Source organism: Equus przewalskii, chromosome 2 (genome assembly GCF_037783145.1).
Source record: "Equus przewalskii isolate Varuska chromosome 2, EquPr2, whole genome shotgun sequence".
NCBI classification, from domain to species: Eukaryota; Metazoa; Chordata; class Mammalia; order Perissodactyla; family Equidae; genus Equus; species Equus przewalskii.
Genome location: NC_091832.1, coordinates 5,595,627 through 5,610,760, shown reverse-complemented (window position 1 = coordinate 5,610,760; position 15,134 = coordinate 5,595,627). Strand labels below are relative to the sequence as shown.

Sequence of the window (15,134 nt, the reverse complement as noted above, 5' to 3'; positions counted from 1 at the left end):
GCACGGACATGGTACTGATTGTTGAGCCATGCTAAGGCGGCGTCCCACGTGCCACAACTAGAAGGACCCACAACTAAAAATACACCACTATGTACAGGGGGCTTTGGGAGGAAAAGGAAAAATAAAATCTTTAAAAAAAAAAGAACAATCTAACGATATAAAAAATATATTAATATACAGATAAACTTAGAAAAAAGACTGAAATGAAATATATGAAATGTAAATGGTGGTCATTGCTGGGGGTGAGATTATAAGCAAATATTTCCATCTTTATATGTTTCTGTAGTTTCCAAATTTTCTCCAATGTATGTTCTACTGACATGAGTGGAAAAAGTAAAGATGATTAAATTAAATTCCCTTCAAAGAGTGGGCCATCTCCCAAAGAAGGATTAGGAGTAGGCGCAAGGGATCCGTGGGGAGTCAGGAGCCTAGTCCTGTCTAAGCGGCTGTGCAGGGGACCGGCAGGAGGCCCAGAACATGACTCCAGGGCAGAGATTCCGCCTGCATGAACCCTCCGCCCTTTCTGGGCACTTCCCTGGGGAACCAGCAGAACCCGCCTGCCAGGGCCAGCCACTTCAAGACCACCTCTCTGAGAAGCCTGCTCTGCTCTCATTCTCGTCAGTGCTGGCCTGCAAGCACTCAGAGAGCAAGACGGACCCGAGGACTCACGTCTGTGTCCCCAGCAGGAGCCGGGCCTGGTCACCAGCATGCTGCCCCACTTCCAAGCTGGTACGTCTCCCTGCCCACCCTCTCGACTGGACGCTGCCCAAGGCAAAGGCCGAGCCTGGGTTACCAACTTCTCCAGGGCCAGACACAGAGTCGAGCACACGACAGGGCTCCAGGAAACGTCTGCTGAAAAAATGAATAAATTAAAGAATGATATTCTAGACCAGCGCTGTCCAACTGAACTTTCTGTGGTGATGGAAATGTCCTCTATTTGCTCTGTCCAATATGGTAGCCACTAGCCACATGTGTCTCCTGAGGACTTGAAATGTGGCTAGTATGACTGAGGGACTGAATTTTTGTAATTCATTGTAATTAAATTTAAAGAGCCATAAGTTCTTTCATAAGAACACTTACATCACAGGGTAGTTACAAGATTACACAAGATGATCCACTGAAAACAAAAGACGAGCAGTGTCTTGCCATACTTGACCCATGATCCCTGCAGGGTACTGAAAGTGGGGGCCCAACAGCCCCACAACCCCACCTCCCTGGCCAGCATCACAGTGCGAATGTACTTCTCTCCGTGTCTCCCTAGCTACAGCTCCGCTGTATTCCGAGTGCAAGAGCAGCCAGAGCCACCGGGAGAGCGAGAAGGGAAGGGTGTGAAGTTGGGACAGGAGGAACCCCGAAGATTTTGCAAAAGGAAAGCTCTCGGCCTATACTGCCAGAGCCAAGGAGAGGGCGTATTCTCTCCAAGAGGACAGCTCTAGCAAGCAGGAAGTGGCAACAGGTGCGAGAAAAGGGCTGGCAAAGGCAGCCCGATCCCCAGGACTGAGTAACCTTTGTCCCGCAGCAGCAGAGTCCCGCAGAGGGCTGCTCCACACACCCGGTTCCCACCGGTCCTCAGAGGCCCAGCAGGCAGCCCTTTCCCACCGACCTCACTGATCCTCACACTAGCTGTGCAAGCAGAGCTGGCTAGCGAATACTTCCATTTTATAAGCTGGCAAACTAAGGCTCAGGGAGATGGTCCAAGGTCACAAGGCCTGCTCAGGACAGCGAGCCAGGCAGTAAGGTGGTAAAGCTGCAGAGGAGATGGGGACCCTGCAAACCCTCGCCCGCCCGCTGTCTACCCACCCTCCAGACTGTGAGCTCCATGCAGGTGAGGGCTCTGTCTGTTAGCCCATGACAGTGTCCCAGGGCCCAACCCAGTGCCTGGGCCACAGCAGCCATTCAAAACATACTGATGCACGAACCAGGCAACATCCACACCCAGGTGCAGCCCTTCCTGTTTTCAAGATGCTCTCCCACACTTCATCCCGTATGCTCCTGACAGTTGGCTGGGCAGGGACCACTCTCCCCATTTTACAAATGGGAAACTGAGGCTCAGAAATAGCCACTCTGAGTTGCTGTCCTGAAAATCTGCTTGGGGAAGTCCCCAGGAAACAGCATCTTGACTGGAGAGGGACAGATTAATTCTGCTGGGGTCCTGCGTTCACTCTCTCTGGCCCACACTCCCTCTGCAGGTCAGAGAAGTGCTTGTCACAGACCCCGCTCCAAGGAGCCCACATCTCGTTGGGGAGGAAAATGTGGAGCCAGGCGTCTATAACCCCTGACTGTTCAGTGAGAGAAAAGTGACAAAGTGCAGTCAGAAGACAAAGAAGGCTGGAGGTGGCAGTTTCTCGACCGCGATGAGTGGGTAAGACTGGACCCAAAGCAGCAGAGGTCCAGAGGACCTGAGGGGAGGCCCAGGGAGCTGGCAAGGTGTAAGACAGGACAGGTCGTGGAGCCAGGCAGGCCTGCAGCCACCACCTACTGCTCTAGGACACTGGGCAGGTCATTTAGCCTCTCTGGGCCTGTTTTTTCTCATCTGTATAACGAGAGTGACAACAGAAAGAATTAAGTGACTTCATGGGATAACTACGCTCAGCAGGGCTCAACAAACAGAAGCCACTAGAGCATGCAGAGCCCACAAGGCTGGGGCAGCAGGGAGCAGGACAGCAACAGCATCCTAAGTTTGGGAGGTAGAATCAAGGATGTTAGAGTCGGAAGGCAACTCCAACCCAATAAACCAGGGAACACGGAGCCTCCTGACCAGCGCTGCAAACGCTGCACCCTCCTGCTGGACACCAGAGCCACCACAGGCTCTGTACTGAACGGACTCCAGGGCCAGGACCTGTCAGAGAGCTGTGCTGAGGCAGGCCACACCCACCTCAGCCAGGGATGACAGCTCCTAGCCTTCCCTAGACCTCAGTGAAGCCAAGATGCCAGCCAACCAGATCTGTGTCCTCCAGCACTGGGATCAGAGCCACAGTCTCTCTGACTCCAGCCCTTATTCTTTCAATTTCACCAAAAAAAGAAAAAAAAAAACCCAGAGTAAGAGGATAGGGTATGGAGGGGTCGAGGAGAAACAACATCAGACAAAGTCTGGCCTGGGCACCTAGTCCCAGCTCTGGCACTCAGTAGGACCAATAACAGCAGCTCCCTTTGTTACAGACCTACTGTGTGCTAGCCCCTGAGCTAGGCGCTTGACAGACATCTCATCTTAAGCCCCATATCAATCCTTTGAGATAGGAATGAGCTCTACTTTACAAATGAGGAAAACAGGCTCAGAGTCCAGTGAACTTGCCCAAGTTCCAACCAGTGGTATAGTCATGATCTGAACCCAGTTGTGACTCCAAAAGCCATCTGGCCACCTTTACACAAGTAACATGGCCTCTCTGAACCTTAGTCTTCCCATGTGTTCAAAGGGGGATTGAATGAATAACAATGATTTGGGAAGAGCCTTCCCCTTTACAAAGCTCAAACCAAAATGGTGTCCAGAGTGGGGACAGGAGGCCAACAGAATCCCCCCTGGGCTCTGCCTAAGCCTGTCCAGAAGTGGGGATCTAGGGTGTGTACCTCAGTCTCCACCCAGCAGGGCTGCCCAGAGCTGCCATCGTCCGGCTCCTGGCTCTCAGTTCCAATACTTGGCCCAAGGTTCTTCATCTTAGAGAAATCTCGGTCAGAAGTAGTGCAACCACCAAAATCTGCTCTTTAAACCACAGATGAGATGCATTTTACAGCACCTGGCACTCTGCCTAGAAGGGAAGGCAGGTGTGTGGCAGAGAGTGCCTAGGATGCTGGGTCACTCACTCGGGGACAGCCATCAGGCCCCTTGTCCTCCACCTGGCCCATGGTGTGGCAGCTCCAAAGGCTTGAAACCAACAAGGGTCTGTGATCGCTGAAGCCAACTCCTCCCAGAAGCGAAAGGAAAGGGAGGCCCAGAGAGGCAAGAAGACTTGCCCGTCACCTAGGAAGAGAAGGGCAGAGCTCATGACGAAGAGCCCCAGGACGGTGTGGGGAACAGAACAGGCCTGTGTCTGCATGCGAGAACTCACTGCAGGTTTCCTGGAGTCCTACACGTGCTGAGAGCCCACCATGTGTCCAACCTTGCAGGAGAAGCAAGAACATAAAACTCGGCTCCTCCTTCACGGGACAGGCTCCTCGGGGCAGACACTGAGTTGCTGTTCACCCTCCACCTTCCTGGACACCAGTCTGAGCCAGGCCCTGTGCTGGGCACACGGGGTACGGGGATAGCGAGACTGTGCCCCCATCCTCAAGCAACATAAGCAAATGGAAAATCACCAGTGTGGCCAGTGCTACAGCACAAGGAAGCATCAGGACTGTGGGCGCCAGAGCTCTGGCGTAACCTGGGCTACAGAGAAAGGGAGGCGGCACTTGAGCTGGCTCTTAAAGAATAAGTAGGAGTCAGTCTGGCGGAAAGGAAGGCTCTTCCAAGAGGTTCTGTTTACCAAACATTTACGTGGCAGCAATAACAATAATAATAATCATCTCAACATTTAGCATTTTACCATGTGCCAACCTCCGAATTCAAACACTTACACATGTATTAACTCACTTCATCCTCATAACAGCCTTTTGAGATCATAACTATTATTATCCCCATTTTACAGATAAGGATATTGAGGCCCAACGAGCTCAATAATTTGCCCAAGATCCCTAAGTTAGTACCCGGAGCCAGAACTGGAACCTAGTGGCCTCATTCCACGCCCACAGCCTCAATCAGCACCCCAGATGCTTCTCAGACATGTACTTTGTGCCGATCCTGGTCCTGGACACCAGGGTACAAAGATGAATATCCGAATACTAACTATTTATTTTCCAACTTGTTCCCAGAATAATTTAAGGAGGCGCAAAGATGAATAAAAAGAAGCTCCCAGTGTATAAGGACAGAAGGACAAGTAAAGAGAAAATTCCCGGCCTGAAGCCACGTAAAGAAAAGTCCGCTGCTGCTGAAGAACCAGCAGAGCAGGCGTCAGCAGGAGACCGAGTCGGGCAGGCCCTGATGCCAGAGCGCAGGGCTCGGATCTTTCCCATGGGCCGGCTGGCCGGCACTCTGCAAGCCAAGCTGTAATTTCAGGGGGGAGCTTTACAGCAGGTACCAAAGGCGAACCACGTCTCCACAGATGTGTGAGGGGCTGATAAAACACACATCTACTTAAAAGAACTCTTAAAATGAGTACTTCACCAGGGATCTTCTCCGTCAACAGATACTCAAAATAAAACTGCTCTCGTGTGGACGGGGGAAAGGCTTTCCGTACTTGTATTTAGGAAACCAATACCCCTGCTGTCAGGGATAGGAAGCAACAAAAAGGTCTTAAGCAAAGAGTCCTTAGGATTCAAGGTCTGGGATTTTTGCTCGCCACCCACCCTCAGCCCCACCTCTCTAAGCCCCTCGATCTGCTGGAGACCAACTGTCCGAAGGCCAAAGATGAGCCTACCCGGGCGAGCAGCCCCAGCGCAGAGAGATTCTCACAAAGAGCACTACGTAAGTACAAGTGACTGTTTGATCAATCATTGGCCTTGGCGTGGGATTTGGTCAGAATTAAAGCCATCTGGCGGGGGGGGGGGGGGGGGGGGGGGGGAAGGGGGGGCGGGGGAGGAGACGAGCAGGCGGGAAAATGACCCGCCCCCTCCCCCAAAAAGCATTGTTAAAATAGAACGGGGGAAAAACAGTAAAGTCTCTCCTGTTATTTCAGCCTAAGCCACTTAATCCTTCAACACATAAAGCAACTTATTTTATGACCTTCTCCCTTTAAAAAGTAAATCAGAAGACGCTGCTTGAATTCAGATATCTCTGAAACGCGCTACTCGTCCCTCCCAGTGAAATATCCCGTTTCATAAACCTTCCTCGAGACACTTGAAACTGCAGATCACTAAATGCCTAGCTTTAGGCGTCTGACATTCCAGAGAATTAATATTTAAACTTATTATAGGGAAAAAGAATTGAGTTTGGTTGAAGCATGAAATATTTAATAGTGTCTCCAAATTAGAAACCCTATTTTGTTTCACGCTGGAAATGCCAACGTTATTACCTGGGCTTTGCACTCAAATGAGATAAAATGTACAGGCGGTCTTGAGATTAAACACACAATTACGGCCGCTTTCTCCAGAGAGCAGGGGAGTGAGACAGGTTTGGGGAGTGGAAGCGATTGAGTTTCATTTTTACGATACACTTAAAATTATAACATCATTCTCTGCCTGGAGGCTTGGACCTGAGAGCGCTGAAGCTACTCAACCGCCGAAAACTGTGTCAAGAGCGGTGAATCCACGGACGCCTCTTCACAGGCGGCTGCCCCTTGGGAGGGGCCCGCTGCTGGGCAGACCCCGGAACTCCTCTGCTCGCTAGGACAAAAGTATTAAGTGGTTTGGGCTAAAAATTAAGCTCCAATTGACACAGTGGATCCTGGCAGCCTCTGCCGGCACGTGTAATTTATTTACAAGGTTGGAAAGTCGGCAAAATACATCATCAACTCTTATACAAACTTCTACTAGGTATTAAATACCCAAGCCTCAGAGAAGTAATTCATATAGTCCAGCAAAGTTCCAAAACAAACCCAATCTCCAGCCCTCCGGAGAGCTTAAAACAGCAAATGGGATCTGTGTTTTTAAAGTTGGGTTTACAATACTCCCTGGTTTCTTGCTAAAGCCTTATTTTTCCATCAAACCTGTTATTTAAAAACAAAAGCAACAACATCTAAAAGAGTAATCCGGTTGCTAAAAAGACACAAATAGGAAGAGGCTGGCCCACCCCACAACCAGGGCCATCCCAGGCTTGGTCCGCCCCTCCCTTTCAGACGCGGCGTCAACATCCAAAGGCAGAGGCCTGGGGCACTGAAGACCCCTGCGATTTCAGCTTCCAAAGAAGTGCAGTGCCTTGAGAATGTCCACACTCACATACATCCTCGTGAATGCATGCACCCTCATGCAACGCCACAGACACACCCAGCACTCAGAACTTCTCCTTCCACAGGGGGTCATTTGGTTCATTCATCACTTGACACGAAAGACCCATTTTCCACAAACTAACTCTCGAGTTCACTCTGATCCCTGGTGTATTCTCCCTCCAAGCCCTTCTTCATCCCACCAAGCGTTTAACAAGAAATAATTACCTAATAGCTGTCGAGCCACGGTGCCCAGGGCAGCACACGTTCTACATACCAGGCTAGTGGGGATCACGAGGCGTTCTCTTCAAAGAGACGTCTTCAGAAGCAGTGGAAGGGAGGTGCAACCAGGGCCTGGGCCAGGAGTCTCCCCAAACTGCGGGCAAGGCTCAGATAGGAACTAGAACCTGCAGCAACCGGGGAGGGGGGGGTGCCTCTAAGAAGGGGTTGCTTCTAGGGGTCCCCTCCATAGTCTCAGAGAGTCCCTGCCTGGGGAGCCCACATCACAACCGGGAGCCACTGTCCCTCCCCTTTCTGCAGCAGGGTGGTGGCCAGAGTTACGCCTTAAAGGCACACGTCAGCCCAGCCCAGCCCCGTTAGCTGAGATTCAGAAAGGGCTGCTCCAGGGGGGCCGTCCAACCAGCCTGCGGACTTCCGCTGCCTTCCCCCAGCTGGGGGCACACTACAGCCACAGTGACTCCTTGCTGCTGCTGGGATGTTAAAGGCTGTCCTTGAGAGCACTGTGTGCTAGGGTAAAAGTACCAGCTTTGCCGTCAGAGTTGGGTCCAATCCTAGGCCCTTCTACTTCCTACGTGCACAACCTTGGACAAATCACTTGACCTCTCCAAGCCTCAGCCCCCTATCTGTAGAACTAGAGTTCCGTTATGCTCCCATCACTCACAGGTCATTGGCATTATCAAATGCAATCACAGCTGCAAAGCACCTAGCCCAGCACACAGTAGGTGCTCAGTAAAGTTTAGCTGACCTCCCTCTTCCGGTTCCTTCTGTGTTCAGCTTCAGGAGTAAGAGTTCCAAGGGGAGGTCAAGCAACCTGGCCTGAGACAGAGGCAGCCTCTTTGCAGACCCGAGATCCTTCCCAGCCTTCCCAGCCCAGCTCACGTGGAATCTTGGAGCATCAGCACGGGAAGGGACTATGGATCATCCCATCGAACAGCTTCCCATTTTACAGATGGGGCAACGGAGACTCAGAGCCAAGGGCATGCTCCACAGGCACTGAGGCTGTTCAACGGCACATGTGTTTGCTCCAGACAGGCCCAAGTACAAGCACCAAATAAATTCAGGCCATACAGGAAATGCATTATTCAGTTCGCGGACTGAGGTCTCCTCTTCGTGCATCTGACTCAGACGCTGACTTAAAAACACAGCCCGTAACGCTAACACAGCCGCCGCGACCGCCGGAAGCCTTCCAAAGGGACAAGCCTTGGAGTTTAGAGGAGGACGGGGGAAAGAAGAAAACAGATGCTTTAAGTGACTTTAAACTCTGAGCCCACTGGGTCAGGGCTGCCTTGTCTCCACCCCGACCCCTCCCAGGCCTCTGTCTTCTTTCAGTTTCTTATAAATAAGGCTTGAGCAGACCAAAGCAGCCACAAAACTGCCCCCTCCTTTTTTTTTTTTTTTTTTTTTTTGCTTTTCTTACTCAGTAACTCAGCGATCAGCCCGGACTTTGCTTCTAATGCTGAAAGCATTTTTTTTCATTGTAAACTATTAATTCGGGCAGTGACTGCTGATAAACAAGAAGTCCGTTTTTAAACTGCTAGAATCATTAGGACAGTGAAGGCGAGCAGCACAAATATTTCAGGAGTTTGCTCTTTCCTCCTGGCCCTGGTACTACAGCTGTGCTTTTTGCATAATGCAGTTGAATTTCTCAAAGCCCACTGGAAAGTTTGTTTCATTTCTTCTCCCCCTTGAACTGAATGTCTTTGTTTCTTTAAACACAAAAATAAACTACCCTCTCCCAAAGAAACAACACACTCTCTAAGTCCAAACTCATTGTAACTCCAATCTGTACTAGGAAAAAAATCAGCCAACCACACATTATAATTTAACTTTGAATATAATGGTATATATAAGGTGAGCTTGTGGAAATATCAGCACATCGGCTTCAAAACAGGGAATTCTTTTCAAAGAAAATTGCGAGGAGGAAGGGAAGTCATTCTCTCTAAGCAAACGCCACAGTTATCGAGGGTCGCCGGTCAACTTAGAAATAAAGTTGGCATTTATTTGTTTGTTGTTTTTTTCCCTAATCCTATCCAAAAAAGGACTGAAAACCCTATTCCAAACTTTAGTTTCTCTCCTTTTCCAGGATGCTGGCCAAACTCCACAAAATAAAACCGAAGAAAATGACAATAATTATGCAACATTCAGAACAAAGAACATAAGAATATATTTTTTTAAATGATTCATTGTGCACTTATGCCTGTAATGGGATTTTAACGCACTGTAAAAATAAGTGTGCTGGCTTACTTAGCTTCTCACGCAAATGTAACACAGGGAGATGAATAACTCAAAGATAGGGTGGGTTTTGGTTTTTTGAGAAGGAGTAGACGTGTGAAGGAAAACCACGGCTATAAAGAAACTTAAGTTTTTTCATCATAGACAGAGCAACACAGTCAACCAATATGAGTCCACGGCTAGGAGGCTGCTGGGACCTCAGCCCAGCTAAGCACGCGGCAGGTAAAGTACTCAGAAACAACAAGGCTGAATTAAGGCACCGTCTCATGTGATGGTCCCCTTTCGCACGCCAAGTCTCAGCAGCTTCTAGAGAGCTTGGGAGGCAAGATGGGAAGAGAAATCGGAGCCGCACAAGATTCTTAGGGAATCTTCAGGAATTATATTTCCGCTACATGTCCATAAAAGATTTGTTGGATGCATAACTCTTATGACTGTAGACGCAACATGTCCCTATCTTATTTGTATACCCACACACATAAATGTTTCTCTTTGTCTCACTGAGCCTGACATTTGGCCAGCAGGTTTTCCTCCCCCTTATTTGAAACCTCAAGCACTGAAAAAATTTGGATCTGATTATTTCCGGATCCCAGGACCAGCACTTTAAAATGGATGAAATGCAAGCAAATTGCCCACCAGAGCCGGAGGGGGTAAATGCTTTCCCAATAACTCATACCCTTCTATTAGGGCCGCACCAGCCCCTCCAAGGCCTCCCCGCAACATCACGGGGGCTTCTGATTCCGATGAAGAAGCTCCACCAGGTAATATCACCAAAACCTTCACGCTTACTCTCGGCCACCACCAGCCCCTGACGCCCGTGCACACAATCCACAATGGCTTTCCTTTTTCGTTTTCATTTCTAAAGAAAAAAATATACATACTAGCTATTTATTTTTAAGTTACAAGATTGACTACTTTTTGGCATTTACAGCCATGTTTTGACGGCTGTTTCCTAAGGGCAGAGCCCACATTTGTTGTGATCACCTGCTTCCTTTTATTGCTAGGACACGTCCAGTCTCGGCGCACGGTGAAAAGGGCCCATTGAGTGGCTGGGAATTATCTGTTTTGCTGCAGGAGGAGCAACTCTGGACAAACGAAATCATCCGGTAAACTAAGAAGTTCCCTAACTATGGCATAGATACTAGTCACCAATTCCCAAAGATTCGAGACACAAGAAATACCAAAAGTAAAAATACTTTAAATTCTCTGGGAACATTCGGGAGGCCGTCGTGGACGCCAGCTCTCAGCCGCCAACGCACACTGTAGAAGGTACAAATTGTGGAGCCAGAACTGAGTATTTGGAACAGAAAGCCTTGGAAACTGCCACTTACTGTCTGTAGCTTTGAGCACATCCTTAACCCGAAATGCCTTCATCTATAAAATGGAGTCACAGCAATAAGAACCACTATCTGCCCAGCACTTCACAGACCGCAGAGGTTACCCATAGGTTCCCTCGGAAAGCCCCCCCCACAGGCAGAGCTTAGCTGGCGGGAGGGCAGATGAGAGGATGTGTGGGGACACACGCTGAAAACTGTGAAGCGCTGTGTACGGGGAACGCGCGCCATGGGGCCAGCGTCACAAAGCTGACCGCCTCCACAAACCCCAGATGTTTACCTTCTCTCCTTGTCAGGGCTTCCAAAAGCAGAGTGTCGGGTGTTTAATAAGAAGAAAGAAAAACGCAGCATCTGGTAATTTGGCCTTTCCAGCTGTTTGGAATCTGGATAAACGGGACTCTGCCATAAACAGATCGTGATTCTTATTGTAAATGATGACAATGTTAGTCCATGACGTCGCACCATCCCCAGCGCCTCCTGACTCCAGATCTGGAAACACAGAGGACCCTAACCTTCATGGCCAAGCCGCTGGATTCAAGAGCGCGCTTCCTTCCTCCTTCCTCAGCGGAGGGTCTGTCCAAGGCGGAAGGCAGATCAGCTGAAACCTGACCCGAGACCAAGCCATACTGTCTTCTCTCTGGTCACTGGGCAGCAGCGGCCACAAAAGACCTGAGCTCGGCTCCTCTCAGCTTCCCCCGGCTAGTGCCCCAGAGTTAGTGCTCTTCAAAGTCCACATTTTAAAAATCAAACCTTTCTCCCTCCTCGGCCTACCCACTTTATCTCAAGTATCACTGACCCTGGCCCGGTGCCCTGCATGAATTAACAAAAGTGACCCCTTCCACCTTTTTAGTTTATTAAGAATTCTTACAACTGTCGTTTCATTTGCCTTGGAAGGTAGGCATTACTACCTCTCATGCAAATGAAAAACTAGAAGTTGAGAACCTTAAACAAGCTTCAACAGTAATCCCCAACGTAACCAGGCGCCGGGGCGGCTCCTTCACACTCTGCCACTGATGTTCTCCCCAGTCTTTCAAAGTAAGTCTCACAGCCCATTTACAAACAAGGAAACAGAGGCTCAGAGAGTGAAATAACTTCCCCAAGGTTGCCCCACCACTCAGAGGCGGCAGGTCTTAGAATTTCCAGCAGAGTCAGTAAATATTTTTCAATTGGTATTTCTATCCGCTTCCAACAAGCCTGAGGCTTGGAGCTGGACACCCAACAAAAAAGGGTTACGTGGTCTGGGGAATATTCCGGTGGGAGCAGGGGTAGTAAGACGGTGCCGTTTCCTTGTGGCATTGTTAAGAGGGCTGCCAGAGCTTGGCTGGCAAGCTGGTTTTGTCTCAGGCCACCAGGTGGCTTGACTGTGAGGAAGATTTGCCTAGCGAGGCAAAGCCCAGGTCGGAAAGCTCCCCACGCCCAGGTCCGCAAGCAATGGGCTGGGCTGAGATGCTCACCCAGACCTTTACAGATGAGACACTTCCTCCATCCTCAGGCCTCAGTTTCCTCATCTTTCAAATGGGTCTGGTAAATCCTACCCCACCAGCCTCGCCCAGAGGCTGTGAAGAAAACTTTAGAAGCCTCTTACAGAAAGCTAAACCAGAATGACCATCTTAGGGTACAAAGAAGAGGTTCTGCCTTCCATCCTTTTATCCCCCACCCCGGCCCTTTTCCAAATAAAATCCTGACTTAAAGATCTCATATTTTAGACATGGGGGGGTGGATAAAAACAACTGCGGTTTAGGGGAATGGAAGCAGGAAGATCATACACAAAACATCCAGATGGAAGGTCTCTAACCACGGCTGGCAACAAAGGCCACATTTGGGAGAGCCATTCACTAGGTCTGCGGAGAAGTGGAGCTTCAGATGACAGCTACAATTTTTTTAAATGCAAAATGTCACAGGAGGGTATCTGTTTAAGGGAGGATTGTGTATGGAGGGGGCAAGCCAGGGAGCTCAGGGCAGCAAATATTACTTGCGTCCTGCTGTGCAGCACCCCTCTCTCCCTAGCAGGAGAGAGCCTCAATGCGCGTTCCAGCAATAATGCTCTAAAGGCAGTGTTTTTCCTATATCTATCCTTTGAAAAACTGATCGCTATCTCTTGGAAAAGAGACTGACATTTAAAACAACCAGACGAAAAATAGTTCTCTCCTATGAAGTCAGGGGTTTTCACCAAAAAGAAAAAAACTATTTATGTTTGTTTCATTTTACCAGCCCCTGAATTGGAAAGTTGGGTATTTTTTTTATCCAGAAGGAGCTTTCCTCTCTAAAAGCAGGCCACTCTACCTTTTCTAACTTTCTGGGGCTGATGCCTATAGAGCCATAAAACACAAACTGTTCTGTCTTCCTTGAGGATCATCCGGAAATTGAGCCAAAAGGTCCCAAATGCCAATATAATCAAACCCCAAAGCCTTGGTTTCTCCCAGGAAAAGAAAGGGGGGGGGGGACCAGCACCTTAACAATTTCCCCAATTTCTGGTTAATTATCTGTCAGCATGAAACTTATAAATAATGGCTCAATAATAATTAACCATGATGAGAAGAACACGTTCATGAGAATCCAGGCATCATTGCTGACTTTGACCCATTAACCACAGGAGGCCTGCACCTCATCCCCACCAGCCCCGCGGGCAGAGGAAGGGGACTGCAAAGAAACTTTTGACCAAAGACGATGCTTCTGAAGCATTAAGTATAGAAAAGCCATTTTTTTAAGTCAGGACTTGACTCAGGCTAGATTACACATTCATAAAATTTTCCATCAGGAATCCAGAAATCATCAGCTATAATTAATTCCATACTTGACAGATGAGGAAACTGAGGTTCCAAGAGGGGAGGGGTGTCGCTCGCTGAAGGCCTCTGGTTTTTATTTAGGGATGGTGGAATACTCCAAAATAGGATGCCTCAGCGGGCTCAAAGACAGTGATACTTGAGTTGCTACTCACCCAAATTTATAATGAGATTTTGACAAGTTGCACACAACTTTTATCAGAAACAGAAGCAAAACTATGTAATCTGAGCTTTCTATACACACATTTCCCCAAAATGGGTTTATTGAGTTTAAATTAGATGCTTCCTAAACTGGCATCATTTCCGAACGACAAGCGAGTCCCAAACAAGTTGAGAGAAAGTGATGAACTCCGGAGAAAATTCCATCAAGTTCTCCGGAGACTCCCACCAAAGGCGTGCAGCGGGGACGCCAGGCAGCCCGAACTCTCCACACCCGCGGCCAGGCACGCTGGCGGGGCCGGACTTACCCTTCCCGGCGGCGGCGGCCTTGGACGGACCATAGTCTCGCGGGCTCCGGGGCCGGAGAAGGTCGTGGGCGCGCGGCGGCGGCGCGGGCGGCCGGGGCAGCAGGTCGCGCGGGCCCCCGTCCCCGCAGCCGCCGCTGCTCACGGTGACCCTGAAGGCCATGTGCGCGCCGAGGCCCGCGGGCCCGCGGCCGGGGCCCGGAGCGCCGGGGGCCTCCTTCGGCCTCTTGTCCGAGTGCGCCTCGGCCACCTCGCAGTGCATGGCGCCGGGCGGGGCGCGCTGCTGGGGTCGCGCCGGGCTCCTGGGGAGGGGAGACAGCACAGGCGCGTTAGAATGAGGGGAGCGGCCCCCTTCTGGTCCCAGAGCCGAGGTTTGGGCAGGTCACCGCCCCTCAGTGTATTTCTCCTCTCTAAAATGGGTTAGCGCCACCACACTTACCCTAACCCGACAAACCCGCCGGATCCCGTGTAAAAGTCCCTTCTTGGGCGCACGAGTGGCTCGTACTTCCTCCCCTGGCGTGTTGAGGGCCCCGGCCACCCCCGCCGCAGCGCATTCCGCGAAGCCCCTGCACCCTCCCGCCCAAATCCGCCTCCACCGAGACCAGCCCTCTTTGGACGAATGGGGAAACTGAGGCCTGGAGAGGGGAGAGAGCCTGTGGGGCGTCATCCAGTGACACCGCGAGCGTGTGGCAACGAGGATTCCCAAGGCAGGGCTCTGGCAAAGCCGGGAAGACTGCAACGGGTGGGTCACCGGCTGCGCGCGGGGATGGCGGACTGCGCACTCACGGGTCGTGGGCGCAGACCCTCCAAGACTCACCCACGACCACCGAAACGGCCAAAATGGGAGTCCACGGATGGACGCTCACTCCCGCGACGCGAACCCATCACACGCACACCGAGTCACGCACACTCGCGCGCGCAGCAGAGAAAATGAGCCCATCGCGCGCACAAACCCGCACAAGGTCAGTAACGCCCGTGCACGCCCGCTCTCACGCACACCACACTCCCCTACAAGTGCACACTCGGGGACACGACGTGCCACACATACCACACTCTCATTCACCCGCTCAGACCCTCAGCAACACCATCAGTTGCACTGTCTCATACTCCACACGCGCGCGCCGCGTTCCCATCCCCAGAGCCTCGGCCCTTCCATCACCCCTCCCGGGTCGAGGGCCCGGGGCCCCCAGGCTC

The 15,134-nt window shown here is 50.7% G+C and overlaps 1 protein-coding gene across 5 annotated transcripts in view; it reads right to left on the bottom strand.

Annotated features, from left to right (window-relative positions):
* The window catches only part of GLIS1 (GLIS family zinc finger 1), a 213,296-nt gene that overhangs the window by 197,952 nt on the left and 210 nt on the right, over positions 1–15,134 (bottom strand). For 2 of the 5 annotated variants that reach the window (XM_070592357.1, XM_070592366.1), the window contains exon 2: positions 13,944–14,242. In XM_070592357.1, the coding sequence (XP_070448458.1) occupies positions 13,944–14,202 (259 nt within the window). In that variant the 5' untranslated portion in view covers positions 14,203–14,242. Of the gene's footprint in view, positions 1–7,118; positions 7,440–10,973; positions 11,343–13,943; positions 14,243–15,134 lie in introns of those variants that run through there. The other 3 variants (XM_070592380.1, XM_070592370.1, XM_070592378.1) reach the window with 3 other exon arrangements.